Source organism: Papaver somniferum, chromosome 4 (assembly GCF_003573695.1).
Source record: "Papaver somniferum cultivar HN1 chromosome 4, ASM357369v1, whole genome shotgun sequence".
NCBI classification, from domain to species: Eukaryota; Viridiplantae; Streptophyta; class Magnoliopsida; order Ranunculales; family Papaveraceae; genus Papaver; species Papaver somniferum.
Genome location: NC_039361.1, coordinates 69420555 through 69434519, shown reverse-complemented (window position 1 = coordinate 69434519; position 13965 = coordinate 69420555). Strand labels below are relative to the sequence as shown.

Below are 13965 nucleotides of genomic sequence, written 5' to 3'. Positions count from 1 at the left end.
ATCATTACCGATAATGGCACTCCTTTCGCCAACAAACAGGTACGAGAGTTGCTCGAGGAATATGGAATTAAGCAGGTCTTCTCCACCATCTACTACCCTCAGGGGAACGGGCAAGCCGAAAGCACCAATAAAACCTTAATTCGGATTCTCAGTCGAACAGTGCATGATCATCCCAGGACATGGCACGAACAACTACCAATGGTATTGTGGCCGTATCAGACGTCACCTAGGAGTTCTACTGGCGTTTCCCCTTACTCACTCGTTTATGGTACTGACGTGATTCTCCCGGCAGAGATAAAAATTACGTCAGCCAGAATTGCAGCAACAAGTGGGGTCCACTGGAATGAAGCCGAAGCATCGAACTCCAGGATTGCCGAGTTAGACGCCCTAGACTCCAGGAGAGATAAGGCATAGGAACGTACTCAAACATACAGGAGTAGGATCTCCAAAGCATACGACAAAGCTGCGAAACCACGAGTTTTCAAAGTGGGAGATTTAGTTTTCAAAACTGCCAAGCACATACAACAAGACATGTCCGCATTAAAATTCTCTCCAATATGGCAAGGTCCCTATGTGATTACCAAGGCTTACGGCACTGGCTACTACAACCCGATAACTAGAAGATAAACATCTCATATGAACATCGAAACGCGATCCTGCGTTGGGGTACTCGTAGGAGGAAATGCCCAAATCAGCGTCTTCCAAATCAACGGCAGACGTTTTTGAGCTTGAAGGGAGAGGAGTGGTTAAATCATCATCATTGACCACTGTTACATATGTCCCAGAAGGATGCCTCTACAAAAAAAAATATATATAAAAGAGAGAAAGGGGAGGGTTACATCACCAACTAGCTATGGAAGATGGATACATATTCTCCAGTAGAAGATATACCGGTATAATCTTCTTGACTCGCATGATTCGAACAGTAGAATTGTCGCAAGGCTCAGGGATTCGGCCGCTCTGAAAGAAAATAATGATTAGACGCCGAAGGAAAAAGAAGAACTCTTACTTCAAAATCATAAAATGTTTAAAATCATACTCTGGATACAAGTCGCTTGCGTTTAGCAAAGGAGTCTGGCTGAGCTGAAGAAGATGATCCGCTTCTATCTGACATAATGAAAGCAAGAGTTTCAATAAGAAAATCTTTATCTCGGCACGGTAAGGGTGTCCCCGTATATGTACATGACAGAATCCCTAAAACGAAACTGGAAAGCTGTAACGAGATTCATCCGATAAGGGAGGATTTAACGCCAACCAAGTCATACTTCCAGTTGACCCTAATTAAGAGCCAGGAAGGGACCGTTGGATAGTCAAAGAAGGAACGCGTTCAAGCCAAATCTGAGTCCTAGTCAGCCTGACTGGGGATGCGAGGTTGTTGTTCCAAATTCAAGTAGCGGTCGCTTCCTTGATGCAATGATGGGAGATCGACACGGAATACCAGCTGCCACAAGAGAATACACGGACGACATGCACGTAGGAAGCCGGGTTAACAATACATCGGTACTTATACTTATTGCAAGAGTTGAGCAAGCGTTTCCTGGTAATCCTTCTATGCCTCGTCTTTCAAATTTGTTCTTGTCTGTCACCATCTATTGCTTACCCCGCAACAATGTCACTGTTACGTGCTAAGTAGGGGACTTAATGTTGATGGTGGCTTTTAGTACATGGTCAAAATTGTAAAAGCCTGTATTTAAATTGCTGTCATCCTACAAAGGAACAGAAGCTATTTGAAAATGACGAGTGCTAAAACCTATTTACTTAAATATGTATTGAACAACTCAGTATATATATGAAATTCATTCAGAATGGTGAGCGTAGTACCAATTCCAATACTCTGTGAATTCCATCTTATGCCAGCATTATTTATTAATGCCTGATTTTCCCGACATTTTCCCGTGCTATATTCCCAGCCGAACTCTCATTACTGACATGACATGACGATGAAGTGTTCACTCTCAGCAGAGTCGCATGAATCTCCCGAAGTGCCAGTATTGAGATATGCATAAAATACTCATACGGCAAAGAGATCAATGCGTTCAGACACTTTAGATAGCGTGATCGAACACACATTTATTCTTAAAGAAAATCTAGACTGTTAATGTCAGTCTCAGAAACAATCACGGCCACACAACTTGGTCGCATGATTTAACAAACATAGCTTACTCCTAGCAGGACCAGGCAATCACCGTAGGAACCGCCGGCGGGCCCACTGATAGGTGAATTATTTGCACTAGTTTGGTACTCAAATGCTTTGCTTTATTGGTAGTTTTTGTATCATTATGCTTTGATTTAGTTTGCTTTTGAGTTTGTTAGGTATTTGAGGATATCTTAACCCAAAGGAAGTGGAACTCGCTCAAATTCGAGATTTCTTCGCATCACCTTGAAGAGAACGAAAATACGAAGGCAACGGCGAAATAATGAGGTCATTCCGACCTCGTATGAAGAAGTTAGAAGCAATTGAAGCAAGCTAAAGTTGTGAAAGTCAGAGAATGCACAGAATTGATAAAGGCACACACGCCTTTTATTAGGGGCAGTCTAAGCAGCTCTAAAGGAATTTAAACTGTCAGTCTTCCAAGACTGACGGTAGAAAGAAGTAATTAAGGCTGCCATCGTCTTCTCCATTGCAGACATGCCTGTATAGTTAGCTGATCTTGAGTATTAACAACAGGTGGAGCTGTGGAGAACTAACGATGATGGAAAATATGATGCTGATGCCGTATACAGAGGAGATGCTGCTGCTGGTGATCGATCGGTGCTGTGTATGGTGGTTTGTTGGTTACTCTGTGGAGAACGATGGCAAACGAGGAAGGTATGGTTAGCTGATGTCGATGGAGTTGGTTGACGTTGTTTACAGCCGTGGGTGATGAAGAAGAACTCAAATTCGAGATGAGCAATGGTGTTGGTGACGAGAAGTTGGAGTGTGAAAGAGAAGCTCGAGATAAAACAAGGGATGAAATCTGTTGGATGATGAATCCAGGGTATTGTTGGTGCTGCTTGGGTTTGTAATGGCAGAGAGGATGAAAGTCTGCAATGAACTGTTTTGTGGAGTTTCCAATAGAGTTTGAGAAGATATGAGAAAGTTAAGACGAGATGGAGATGTTGCTGACGTTTGATCGGTGTTGAGCTAATGGTGATAGAACTCGAGAGCGGTGGACTTGAGTTTGCTGGAATGATGACGCTGCGATGCTATGGTGCTGTGAACTCGATAAAGCAAAGATAGTGATGGAGGATTGGCAGTGCTCGGTGATTCAGGGAGGAAGTTGTGGTCGCTGCTGGCAGAATGACAAGGAAAAAATGGTCAAGTTTGTGGCTCGAACTGGTTACTATCATTGTTTCCCGAGATGGATCAGTTGGTTAAAACAGGGACACGAGGAGCTGATGAGACAATGGAGAGGTGCTGCAATGTCCTATCGGTGGTTAGTGGTGATGAAGAGTGATGAAGCTCGAGAGAAGGTGACGGTTTGCTGTTAATGGAATTGGTGAGTAGAAAAGTCAGGGGAAAATAAATAGAAAAGTCAGGGGAAAATAAAACTCACGGAGGTTGATATGTCCGTGACTCCGGCGGAGAAAAAATCAAAATCCAGGGAAAAATAAAACTCGCGTTGAGATGACTGTCCGTGAGGGAAAGAGAAGATTTGCTTGTCAGTTCGCTATAACTGACATGCCTGTTGTTTAAATGGGCTGACTTCTAAGTCTGATGCGCAAGCCCGATGGAAGTGTTAGCCATTCTAAGTCTTATGCGAGTTTGGCAAGTCTTGGCAACTAATTTGCACAGGATTTGGCGCAAAAGCACAGCTACAATACGGGTACCTGTACACAGGAGAGATTTCGATAATATCTTGATTACTTTTTTTTTGATCGATAAAGAAAGAATTTTACTGATCAGAGAAGGGATACAAGAGACTTGAACCACCTAGGGGAAAAGAAAAAAGAAAGAAAAGGAAAAAAAACTTGTCACAGCAAGTGAAAACCCAAAAAATTCCTAAAACAAAACTAAGGTGGGAAATATACAGTAACCCAGTTCTCAACAACTGAGTTAAATGAAATATCTTCGAACTCCTTAAAAGCCAAAACCCATTCAAACAGACTATACTTAACCATATGAATAACATGCGTCTTATTGTGAGCTTTGTTTGTTAAAACTCTTGCATTTCTTTCCTTCCAGGTACACCAAACAATTGCTGCTGCTAGGAGATTCCACAATAACTTCCGTTGAACAGTATTAAAATTCATTTGCCAAGCTAAAAGAGTTGCTGGAACATTAGAAGGCATTGTGAAATGAACATTCAATTTTCCCATGAAGTGCTGCCATATTCCAGCAACAAACTCACACTCTAAAAATAGATGTGCAGCTGTTTCATCACTATTGCAGAAAAGGCAAGTTGAATCAGTAACAATACCTTTGCGGATAAGAGAGTCTCTAGTAGGAAATCTGAAGTGACTTAAACACCAAATAAAGAAGGCCACTTTTGGAGGATACTTTTGCTGCCAGAGAAATTGAAAAATATCTTCATTTGGTTCTTCAACTGTTGCCAAAAGCTTGTCATAACAAGATTTAACAGTAAATTTCTTTTTTGCTGTTAGAACCCATTGAAGTATGTCTTTACAGTTTGGATTTAGACTGAAATTTGTCAGACTTTCATTAATAATATCAAATTCACCATTTGCTTCAACTGATAATCTTCTAGGGAGTTTTAAATTCTCAAAGAGGTCAGTTAGAGTACCTGAACAAATACTAGCCACATATTGAGATTTGGACCTAGCAACAACATATAGATGAGGAAAAATATTGCATAGAGCATCATCCATCAGCCACTTATCTTCCCAGAATCTTGTTTTATGACCATTGTTAACTTTGAGTTTAAAATTTTCTAAGAATAATTCTTTTCTCTGCATAATACCCCTCCAAACAGAGACACCATAAGTACCTTTTGGCTGCTTAGAGATCCAATCCAAACCATCAGTACCATACTTTTCTGCAACTATTTTCCTCCATAAAGCTTCAGGTTCATGTGCAAATCTCCATAACCATTTTACTAAAAGAGCATTATTCATAGTTCTCAATTTTTTTACTCCCAAACCTCCATTTTTCCTCCTTCTACAGACTGCATCCCATTTAACCAAGTGCAGCTTCCTGTGACCTTTGTTATCATTCCACAAAAAATTCTTCATTATCCTTTCCAGTTTGAGCTCCACAGATTTTGGCATATCAAACAAAGACATAAAATAAACCGGAAAACTGGAGAGAACACTATTAATGAGAGAAATCTTACCAGCTCTTGTAAGATAAGGTCTTTTCCACCCTGCAAGCTTTGCATTGAACCTGTCAATTATTCTGTCTCATTTGTGAATGCCTTTATACTTATCACCAAGAGGAAGGACTAGATATATGGTAGGAAGGGCAGAATTGTAACAACCTAGTAAAGAAGTAAACTCATTCATGTCACCATTATAACCCACATCAAACAAATGACTCTTTGCAAAGTTGATTCTTAATCCAGTAAGCAATTCAAAACACAACAAGAGAATTCTAAGAAACTGAACTTGTTCCACAGAAGCATCCAAAAAAATTAAGATGTCATCAGCAAACTGCAGATGACTAACTTTTGTACCTGTATTTGACACTTGAAAGCCATTAATAAAACCATCTTCCTTAGCCTTTTTCATCATTGCAGTAAGAGTTTCGCCAACAATTAAAAATAAGAAAGGTGACAAGGGATCACCTTGCCTAATTCCCTTTTTACTTTTGAAGTACCCCTCATATGAACCATTAATAAGCACTGAGAACCTTACATGCTCAACGCAACACTGTATCCATCTTCTCCACTTCAGTCCATATCCCATCTTCTGTAAAGCTTTATCAATGAAATTCCAATTAACATAGTCAAATGCCTTTTCAAAATCAATTTTACAAAGTAAACCAGGAACTTCACTCTTAAGCCTTGAGTCAATAAGCTCATTTGCAATAAGAACCCCATCCAAAATTTGTCTTTGCTTGATGAAAGCAGACTGCTGCTGAGAAATAACATGAGGAAGAGACATTTTGAATCTTTCTGCCAGAACTTTAGATAAAATTTTGTAAACACCATTTACAAGACTTATAGGCCTCAAAATTTTGGTTATGATGACGATGACATCTTGATGATTCATTTTTTGCACACAAGAGAGGAACAAGAGCTAGGGCTTGGGAGTTGCGATCGATACCACAATTTCTAGGGTTTGCTATTTGATTTCTTCTTATTATTTTTTCATGGGTTTTGAGAAATCCATGAGTAACTAAACTCTTCTTATTGGTTAGAGATGTAGTCCTAAGTTGGAAAACATGTTATTCAATTGAAGTATTCATTCTTATTCATTCGTAATTTGTTAGTATCGTTTATGTGCTACCGTTTATAACTCCATGTATGATTGATTGCTAGTTTGTTTAAGTTACAAAATAAATGAGCATGCATTCATATCTATTGCTAAACTAGGGTTTGAGATCCGGAATTGTCGAATAATCCTTGTTAGAAGTAGCATAATATTGTTGTTAACGACGGGATGTTGCCATACAATTATATGTAGAAGTGAACCTAGGTTAAATCCATGTGGCTCTTGCGCCGGATTGCTTAGAATAACCTCAACTCATAAATATTAGTGCTTTCATTGGGTTAAACTTGAGTGGATCTTGCGCTAAGTTATTTAGTGGAAAGGATTCAAAGAGTGGCTCTTGCGGCTTTGATGATAATAGGAGTTTTGCCGGAGTAAGCCTACGATAGGAGTCATAGGACGCTCTAGGGTTATTGATATCGATAGAAAATGAATGTTGAGATTGATTCAGTTGATAACATGTTGGAAGATGGAAGATGAAAACTCTAACCGGTACTTTTTATCTCTGATATTCGTATTATTCTTTTTGCTTTATTCTTATTTAGTTATAATCACAAACAAAACCTCCCCAGTTTCTATAAGTAATCAAAACAATTTGACATCCCATATCTCACTGTGGAACAAATCTGTTCTTATAACTATACTCTTATTTATAATTGTGAAGTGAAAAAAGTTAAATTATTTTTGCGTCGGCTGACGACCGACAAAATTTTGGCGCCGTTGCCGGGGAGGCATAGCGGATTTTTTTTTTGGTTTCTTATTTTTAATTTTTTTTTTGAGAATCTTGTTTTAGGTACTTGATATCTGGTACCCAAACGTTGGGATTACCAACGGTGTGGAATTTCAACTCGCAGAGGAACAATACTACAAGAACCTCGAAATCCACAACAAGAAGAGATGATTGTAGGAACGAACAACAATAACACTGGTAACCAGGGAAACCAGGGAAATGATGGCGCTCCACCACCTCCACCTCCCAAGAGGACACTCAAAGATCTGACATCCCCGTCGTTTGATCAACAAAAAGTGTGTGTCAACTTGGAAGATTCAATTGAGCTCAAATCTCAGTTGATTCATTGGTTACCGAAGTTCAAAGGGATTCCAGGAGACGATCCAAATCGTCATTTACTACTGTTTCAACATAGGTTGACAAGTTTGAAGCCAACTGGAACTGATCAAGGAAGAACTTTACTGACAGCTTTCCCGTTCTCTCTAATTGATTCTGCAGAAGAATGGTTTTACAGTCTTCCACCTGGAAGTATCACAACGTGGAATGAGATGCAGGAAAATTTTTTAGAAAAGTACTTTCCCGCCTCTAAAACAACAACTATTCGTAAAGAAATTAGTGGGATTGAACAAATTACTGGTGAGGATGTTTACGACTATTGGGAACGGTACAAGAAGTTGCTAGCGAGCTGCCCACATCATCAAATCTATGAGCAACTCATAGTGCAGTATTTTTATGATGGTTTGCTCCAATCCGATAGAAACCTTGTTGATGCAGTTAGTGGTGGTGCTTTGACAAAAAAAACCATTGACGAAGCGATGGAATTGATCGAGAATATGGCTGCAAACACGCAACAATTCAACTCAAGAGGCGTGTCAATGGGTCGAAGGGTTAATGAGGTTACTTCTTCACCGCACTTAGAACATAGGATTGGTAACATGGAGAAGATGATTCAACAAATGGCCGCAGTAATCATTCCCTCTTATGAGATAGAAGCTGAACAAGTCAATGCAGTGTTCCCGAATCAGCAGAGACAAAGATATGATCCCTATTCCAACACCTATAATCCAGGATGGAGAGATCACCCCAATTTCAGCTATGCGAATACGCAAGTAGCAGCTCCATGGCCGGTTTTTAATCGTCCTAGTGGTTTCCAACAACCACAACCAGCGCATAACCCAAAATCATCAGAGATGCTTGCTATGATGAAGAATCTAACCACAATGGTGCAAAAAAAATCAGCAAACGACTGATGGTGCAATCAAGGAGTTGCAGACACAAATGAGCACCATGGCAGGTAGGTTGAACCTTTTGGAGACGCAGAATAGTGGGAAACTCCCTTCTCAACCTATTAATTCTAGAGAAACTGTTAATGTTGTGACATTGAGAAGTGGTACACGAACTGTGCAACCAGAAGATGCTGAGAAAAGCAAAGACCCCAAGGGGCCGGTTTTGGAGAAAGAGATTATTGACTCTTCCCAAACCGATGAGGTACCTAAAACAAACTCTAAACCTCTTGTTTCAACTTATGTTCCTCCTTTACCGTTTCCTGGCAGGTTTGCTAACAAAAATGTGGAACAAGACAAAGAGATTTTAGATGTACTCAAAACAATTCATGTGAATATCCCGCTGATAGATGCAATTAGGCAGGTACCTAAGTACGCAAGAGTTTTGAAAGACCTATGCACCAAGAAGAAAAGATTAACCGGTAATGAGGTGATGAGTGTGGGGGGAAACGTTTCTGCTATCCTCCAAAAGAAACTTCCACCTAAATGCAAGGATACAGGTAGTTTCGATATACCTGTTGTGATTGGTAATAAAAGGTTTGGAAAAGCTATGCTTGATTTAGGAGCATCAGTTAATGTTATGCCCGCATCTATTTATGAGTCTTTGAATTTGGGTCCTTTGAAAGAAACCCGTATTGTTCTTGAACTAGCTGATCGTTCTAATGTTTACCCTAGAGGTAATATTGAAGATGTGCTTGTGCAGGTGAATCAACTCATAGTTCCAGCTGATTTCGTTGTATTGGAAATGGATAGCGGGTCAGATGCATCTATACCGCTGTTATTGGGGAGGCCTTTCATGAAAACGGCCAAAACCGTTATTGATGTTGACAACGGAACTCTCACTATGGAATTTGATGATGAAAAGATTTGCTTCAATATTTTTGGAGCAATGCGGTATCCTAGCGATGTTTATTCGGATTTTCATGCTAATGTCGTAGACGCAAGCTAAGGAATAGCCAAAGAGTCTACAGTCGAGCTAACGACATTAAACTAAGCGCTTAATGGGAGGCAACCCATAGGTTTTGTATCTTAAATCCTTTTACTTTTTGTTTTTATTGTTTCTATCCCCATGTTTAATTTCATTTAGTCCGGAATCTATTTTAGAAGAGAATTATGACGAATACCTTTTCGTCAGAAAAATTCAGACTGCACGTAGTTCAGTCCAGAGACCATAACTGTCATACCGTTTGTCAAAACACTGTTCTCTTTTGACACTGTGTAGAAAATACGTAGGCGAACAACTTTTGTGAAATGATGTTTTTTCCAAATTCCTTACCAATTTGTACAGTTTTCGTGTTTAATATGCTTGTACGTCAGAATTCAGAATTTTCAGTTTTGCACATTGAGGACAATGTGAAGTTTAAGTGTGGGGGAGTATTTTGCATATAGAGTTTTTAGATCTTTTTGCCTAGATTTTTAAAAAATTTGTATCTATTTGCATAAAACCTCCAAATTTTAGAGATTTTAGAGTCACTAGCATGCTTCTAGGTATGTTTACATAGAGTTTCTGACCGAAATAACCGAACTTGGAAGTGTTAGGGAACTACATTCGGATTTCTTACGAATTAGAGTGTTAAATAATGGATTTAATCATGCAGGTGATGCAAATGAGGTGCATGGAGAAATGCATTATTAGAGTTGCTGATCAATCATTCGTGGAGACTACCCATTTTCATATCAACCGAGGCACCATACCAGATTTCTTTATAAATGACTAAATAGCTTTCTTTTGAGTGTGTGTCACCGTACGTTAATTCCGGGTAGAATGGTGAGCTACCCAACCTCCTACCAATAGAAGCACTACTTGTGATCTCTTGAGTGATAATTTTGTCAATCATGAGGGTGACGTCTATAGACGAAAACCACCTTCTTGTAGTTTGATTTGCAGTTAGCACCATTTTCTCTCTCGCCAACAACAGGCCCATAGAAACACATCATCATCATAAACAAGGGAGCGACATCAAAATCTACAAGGAAAGTTGAAGACGTTTGAGGTTTACAAGCAACAAAACAAGGAAGATCAAATTTCACATCTAAGTAAAGCGATATACAATGGGCAGATTTTTATATACATGTTGAAGACTTATTTACAAGAGCGGAGAAAATAAAAAGATGAGAACTATATCGAAGTTTATGATACGAAGACAATACAAGTTGTGAAGAATCAAACGGTAACATACTTATCCCATAGCCATAACAATTTCATTATTTATTTTATATTCAACTTCTAGTTATTTCTCTTGTCAAAAAAAAAAAAGACAAGAGAAATTCTTTGTATTATTTTGGTTTGTATTTCTTTTTGTATTCGTTTAATAAATCCATGGGGAAGAAGAAAAATCTATGAAGAAGTTTCAAGCAACAAGGAATTGAAGAGAAAGAGTTACAAATTGTCGAAGTTCTACGAAGTTCAAGAGTTTATCATCAATAGTTGAAGATCGAAGACCAAGACCAAGAAGATGAAGAAGACGAGCTGAAGACTACGTTTCTATTGGGTGCTGTGAGAGTGGTGTTATCATCATTGCAATCAAATGTGAAGGTGGTAAGTACTCTCATCCTCTATTTTTAATAATTATGGTTGATTTCCTTTCTTAGAGATCATCAGAAATATTCTTGTTTTCCACGATTTTGTGGAGTCTCCAGAAATAATTCGGAAGGTTTCCTTCCCACAATTCAACGTGTGTAGGATTCTCTCTTCATTCTTACCTACACACATGTGAGACCCATAAAAAAGCCGTCTTATTGAGTGCAATTATCATAAAATCCTTTTAAGTGAGGTAGAAGTCGAGGCGAAATGCTTATTGATCCCTCTCAAACACGCATTCTCTCATTATGGTATGGTTATTTCTCACTCAAGATTTAAGAATGAATATGTTCTTTGGTACTTCTAACTTCTTATTACGAGCATGCAGAAACTCTATGTCCTCATAGCTCTTTGGATGCTTGGGATGCTGAAACGCTTTGAAGTTGGAGTAGGTTTTGTGGGTATACCTCTCGTAAGCCCTCACGAGACTATAACTCGTCCACTAGGGACATCTACGGGTTTAAAGGCTTGTTGCATATGCTAAATGCAACTGTGTCCTCGACGATAGGGAGTTGTTGTACTTTATTTTATTTTTGTAGTTTGCTCGAGGACTAGCAAAAGGCAGGTGTCGGGGAATTTGATAGGTGCATTATTTGCACTAGTTTGGTACTCAAATGCTTTGCTTTATTGGTAATTTTTGTATCATTATGTTTTGATTTCATTTGCTTTTGAGTTTGTTAGGTATTTGAGGCTATCTTAACCAAAAGGAAGTGGAACTAGCTCAAATTCGAGATTTCTACGCATCACCTTGAAGAGAACGAAAAGACGAAGGCAACGGCGAAAGGATGAGGTCATTCCGACCTCATATGAAGAAGTTAGAAGAAGTTGAAGCAAGCTAAAGTTGTGAAAGTCAGAGAATGCACAGAATTGATAAAGGCACACACGCCTTTTATTAGGGGCAGTCTAAGCAGCTCTAAAGGAATTTAAACTGTCAGTCTTCAAAGACCGACGGTAGAAAGAAGTAATTAAGGCTGCCATCGTCTTCTCCATTGCAGACATGCCTGTATAGTTAGCTGATCATGATTATTAACAACAGGTGGAGCTGTGGAGAACTAACGGTGATGGAAAATATGATGCTGCTGCCGTATACAGAGGAGATGCTGCTGCTGGTGATCGATCGGTGCTGTGTATGGTGGTTTGTTGGTTACTCGGTGGAGAATGATGGCAAACGAGGAAGGTATGGTTAGCTGATGTCGATGGAGTTGGTTGACGTTGTTTACAGCCGTGGGTGATGAAGAAAAACTCAAATTCGAGATGAGCAATGGTGTTGGTGACGAGATGTTGGAGTGTGATAGAGAAGCTCGAGATAAAACAAGGGATGAAATCTGTTGGATGATGAATCCAGGGTATTGTTGGTGCTGCTTGGGTTTGTAATGGCAGAGAGGATGAAAGTCTGCAATGAACTGTTTTGTGGAGTTTCCAACAGAGTTTGAGAAGATATGAGAAAGTTAAGACGAGATGGAGATGTTGCTGACGTTTGATCGGTGTTGAGCTAATGGTGATAGAACTCGAGAGCGGTGGACTTGAGTTTGCTGGAATGATGACGCTGCGATGCTATGGTGCTGTGAACTCGATAAAGCAAAGAGAGTGATGGAGGATTGGCAGTGCTCGGTGATTCAGGGAGGAAGTTGTGGTCGCTGCAGGCAGAATGACAAGGAAAAAATGGTCAAGTTTGTGGCTCGAACTGGTTACTACCATTGTTTCCCGAGATGGATCAGTTGGTTAAAACAGGGACACGAGGAGCTGATGAGACAATGGAGAGGTGCTGCAATGTCCTATCTGTGGTTAGTGGTGATGAAGAATGATGAAGCTCGAGAGAAGGTGACGGTTTGCTGTTAATGGAATTGGTGAGTAGAAAAGTCAGGGGAAAATAAATAGAAAAGTCAGGGGAAAATAAAACTCACGGAGGTTGATATGTCCGTGACTCCGGCGGAGAAAAAATCAAAATCCAGGGAAAAATAAAACTCGCGTTGAGATGACTGTCCGTGAGGGAAAGAGAAGATTTGCTTGTGAGTTCGCTATAACTGACAGGCCTGTTGTTTAAATGGGCTGACTTCTAAGTCTGATGCGCAAGCCCGATGGAAGTGTTAGCCATTCTAAGTCTTATGCGAGTTTGGCAAGTCTTGGCAACTAATTTGCACAGGATTTGGCGCAAAAGCACAGCTACAATACGGGTACCTGTATATAGGAGAGATTTCGATGATATCTTGATTTTTTTTTTTGATCGATAAAGAAAGAATTTTACTGATCAGAGAAGGGATACAAGAGGCTTGAACCACCTAGGGGAAAAGAAAAAAGAAAGAAAAGGAAAAAAACTTGTCACAGCAAGTGAAAACCCAAAAAATCCCTAAAACAAAACTAAGGTGGGAAATATACAGTAACCCAGTTCTCAACAACTGAGTTAAATGAAATATTTTCGAACTCCTTAAAATCCAAAGCCCATTCAAACAGACTATACTTAACCATATGAATAACATGCGCCATATTGTGAGCTTTGTTTGTGAAAACTCTTGCATTTCTTTCTTTCCAGGTACACCAAAGAATTGCTGCTGCTAGGAGATTCCACAATAACTTCTGTTGAACAGTATTAAAATTCAGGTACGAGAGTTGCTCGAGGAATATGGAATTAAGCAGGTCTTCTCCACCATCTACTACCCTCAGAGGAACGGGCAAGCCGAAAGCAACAATAAAACCTTAATTCGGATTCTCAGTCGAACAGTGCATGATCATCCCAGGACATGGCACGAACAACTACCAATGGTATTGTGGGCATATCGGACGTCACCTAGGAGTTCTACTGGCGTTTCCCCTTACTCACTCGTTTATGGTACGGACGCGATTCTCCCGGCAGAGATAAAAATTATGTCAGCCAGAATTGCAGCAGCAAGTGGGGTCCACTGGAATGAAGCCGAAGCATCGAGCTCCAGGATTCCCGAGTTAGACGCCCTAGACTCCAGAAGAGATAAAGCAGAGGAACGTACTCATAAATATAGGAGTAGGAT

At 39.7% G+C, this 13965-nt stretch overlaps 1 protein-coding gene across 1 annotated transcript; it reads left to right on the top strand.

Moving 5' to 3' along the window:
- Positions 1 to 8386: 8386 nt before the first annotated feature.
- On the top strand, positions 8387 to 12554 carry LOC113272661. The gene is made up of 4 exons (XM_026522468.1): positions 8387 to 9316; positions 12000 to 12090; positions 12186 to 12329; positions 12469 to 12554. The coding sequence occupies exons 1-4, from the start codon at positions 8387 to 8389 to the stop codon at positions 12552 to 12554; spliced, it is 1251 nt and encodes a 416-aa protein (XP_026378253.1).
- Positions 12555 to 13965: the final 1411 nt, after the last annotated feature.